Source organism: Bactrocera neohumeralis, unplaced genomic scaffold (genome assembly GCF_024586455.1).
Source record: "Bactrocera neohumeralis isolate Rockhampton unplaced genomic scaffold, APGP_CSIRO_Bneo_wtdbg2-racon-allhic-juicebox.fasta_v2 cluster10, whole genome shotgun sequence".
Taxonomy (NCBI): domain Eukaryota; kingdom Metazoa; phylum Arthropoda; class Insecta; order Diptera; family Tephritidae; genus Bactrocera; species Bactrocera neohumeralis.
This window is the reverse complement of record NW_026089623.1, coordinates 3,001,342-3,003,691: the sequence shown is the minus strand read 5'-3', so window position 1 is coordinate 3,003,691 and position 2,350 is coordinate 3,001,342. Positions and strand designations below refer to the sequence as shown.

At 32.7% G+C, this 2,350-nt stretch overlaps 1 protein-coding gene across 1 annotated transcript; it reads left to right on the top strand.

Moving 5' to 3' along the window:
* The first annotated feature begins 559 nt into the window (after positions 1-559).
* On the top strand, positions 560-1,246 carry LOC126764912 (uncharacterized). Its single transcript, XM_050482594.1, has 2 exons — positions 560-607; positions 676-1,246. Exons 1-2 carry the CDS (start codon positions 600-602, stop codon positions 1,238-1,240), a joined length of 573 nt encoding a protein of 190 aa, XP_050338551.1. The 5' UTR covers positions 560-599; the 3' UTR covers positions 1,241-1,246.
* Positions 1,247-2,350: the final 1,104 nt, after the last annotated feature.

Here is a 2,350-nt window from a genome sequence, read left to right as displayed (position 1 = left end):
TTAACTACAAATATTATCTTGAAAATAGCATAATTTAATAATAATGTTATCAACTTTGCATAAATTCATAAAAATTCGCAAAATTACATTCATATCAATTGATATGATAGCATGTAAACCAATAAAAATATAAGCCAAAAGGCCAACATGCGTCTGTAAAAGCAATGTATATTTCTGAGCATAATTTTCATTGAATGCTCAACTCTGTTCACTCATTTCTGTTAAAATTTCTCCTGCCGAGCCAAAAGTGGTGAAATCCACTTATAGAAAATTCATGGCTCTTGACAGTTTACACGCTTGTCCGTAATTGAACCTTCTCTATATTATACGTTCTCTGGTTATTCTTTCAACACTGCTGGAAAAGTCTTGAAAATCGGAACATCACAGTTGAATATTCACAATACTAGGAATGATAAAGAAAGAGATTGGTCGACTTCCTAAACGCAGGTTGCAATGCATATTTACAATGCATATAGTTCCTAAAGTCATACTTGAATATTCTAGCAACGCCTAATGTTCCTAATTAGTTGGCAACTCAGTTTTAAACGCATCAGATGTTTAAAGCGTGCGTCAATTTTATTTGGTATGCAGAACAGACAATGGCAGAGTAAATAATTTTTATTTATTGTAACTAATTTAAATTGTGTTATCATTTCGTTTTATCTTATATTATAGAGAAAAAAAGTGGACACACGAGCGGAAGAAATTATTAATAACAACAAGGCTTCGCCATGAAGCAGAATTTTCCGGCAAAAAAAGAAAGAGAAATACAATTTGGGAATCGATTTTAAGGGAAATGAGGGACGTTGAGAGCTCGTTTCCATTTTCAAGAGATGAAATAACGAGGTGTTTTCTCAACATAATGGGGACTTATAAGCGTATAAAGAAAAGAAACAGTACTTCTGGCGAAGCAGCATCAAATTGGGAATATTTTAGTGAAATCGATGAAGTGTTTGGGAGTCTTTCTAGTATTGAAGTGCCATTAGAAATGACCGAGTATTCTATAATTTCATTGGAAAGTCCTTCCACCGCAGCAACAATTGACGGAATGGATGTAACACCTACAACATCAGTTAAAAGAAAGAGAAAAGACGTAATCGAATTCTTAGAGAAAGAATCCGAAAAGGAAAACGAAGCTATAAATAAGCTTATAAAAATAGAAAGTGAAAGACTTGAAGTTGAAAAAGAAAAACTTAAAGAATTAAAGCAACTACGGGCTTTATTTGAAAACCCAGGATAGTTTATAAATAATATAAATAATTGCTGTTATATAATTATAAGAAATATATATATATATATATGTTATAGTTTTGAAAGTTCCTATCTTATGAAATAAAATACATTTATGTTCATGTTATTCAAATTGTGTTTTTTATTTTAGAATTGTCGTTTAATTCAACTTGAAAACAACGCTGCCAGGGCATTTCGTTTTTGTTGGGCTTCATCTCTTTGCAATGATGGAACACTAACTTCAGATGTTTGGGCCTCCTCTTCGTCCAATTCTATGCAATCAATGTTTTGCCGAACTTCATTGATTATAATCACGTTATGTATTATCATGCACGTTAATACAATAATTTTTGGAATATGAGCGAGCTGTACACCAATAAATTTTAAAATTCTGAACTTTTGTTTTAATATTCCGAACGCCTGTTCAACAAAAACTCGGTTAGTGCTTAAAATAGTGTTAAATTTGTTCTGCTGCGATGTTAAAAAACCATTATCCCGATATGGCACCATGAGAAACGTTTCTAGCGGATAAGCTGCGTCGCCTAAGAAGTGATGATTTGGTGGAATTTTTAATTCACCGCTTACTACTGCTCTACGAAATGGGCTCCTTTGCCACGTTTGACGTTGAGAAAACCCATCAGCGATCTTTTTTTGAGCTGCAGTAGTAGTTGGAAATTTTATTATTGTCGATTTTAGACGACATATAAGTTTGAGGATTTTAATAAATGCTCTATAAGTGGCGCCCATTCCTACATCAAATCTGTCACTAATTTGTGGAAATGATGTATTATTGGCAAGCTTCCAAATTGTCAAATACAATGCCTTTTTCATGGAAACTACAGTACGACCTGTTGATGATTCGGTCCACATTGGTTGCAGCATAGTCATCAGCCTCTGAAATTGCAGCGAACACGTTTTATGTTATCCATATTTGAAATTCAATTGTGTACTTACCTTGAACGTGCTTCTTCGCATCCGAAAATGGGAATAAAATACAATAGATCCACAAAAATTTTTATTTTTCACCACCTTTCATCTCGTTAAATTCAAAGTCCTTAATAAAAACTTCCGCTTCTTTTTTTTTCTTTTCAATTAGTTTTTTTATCAAAATTAATGAATA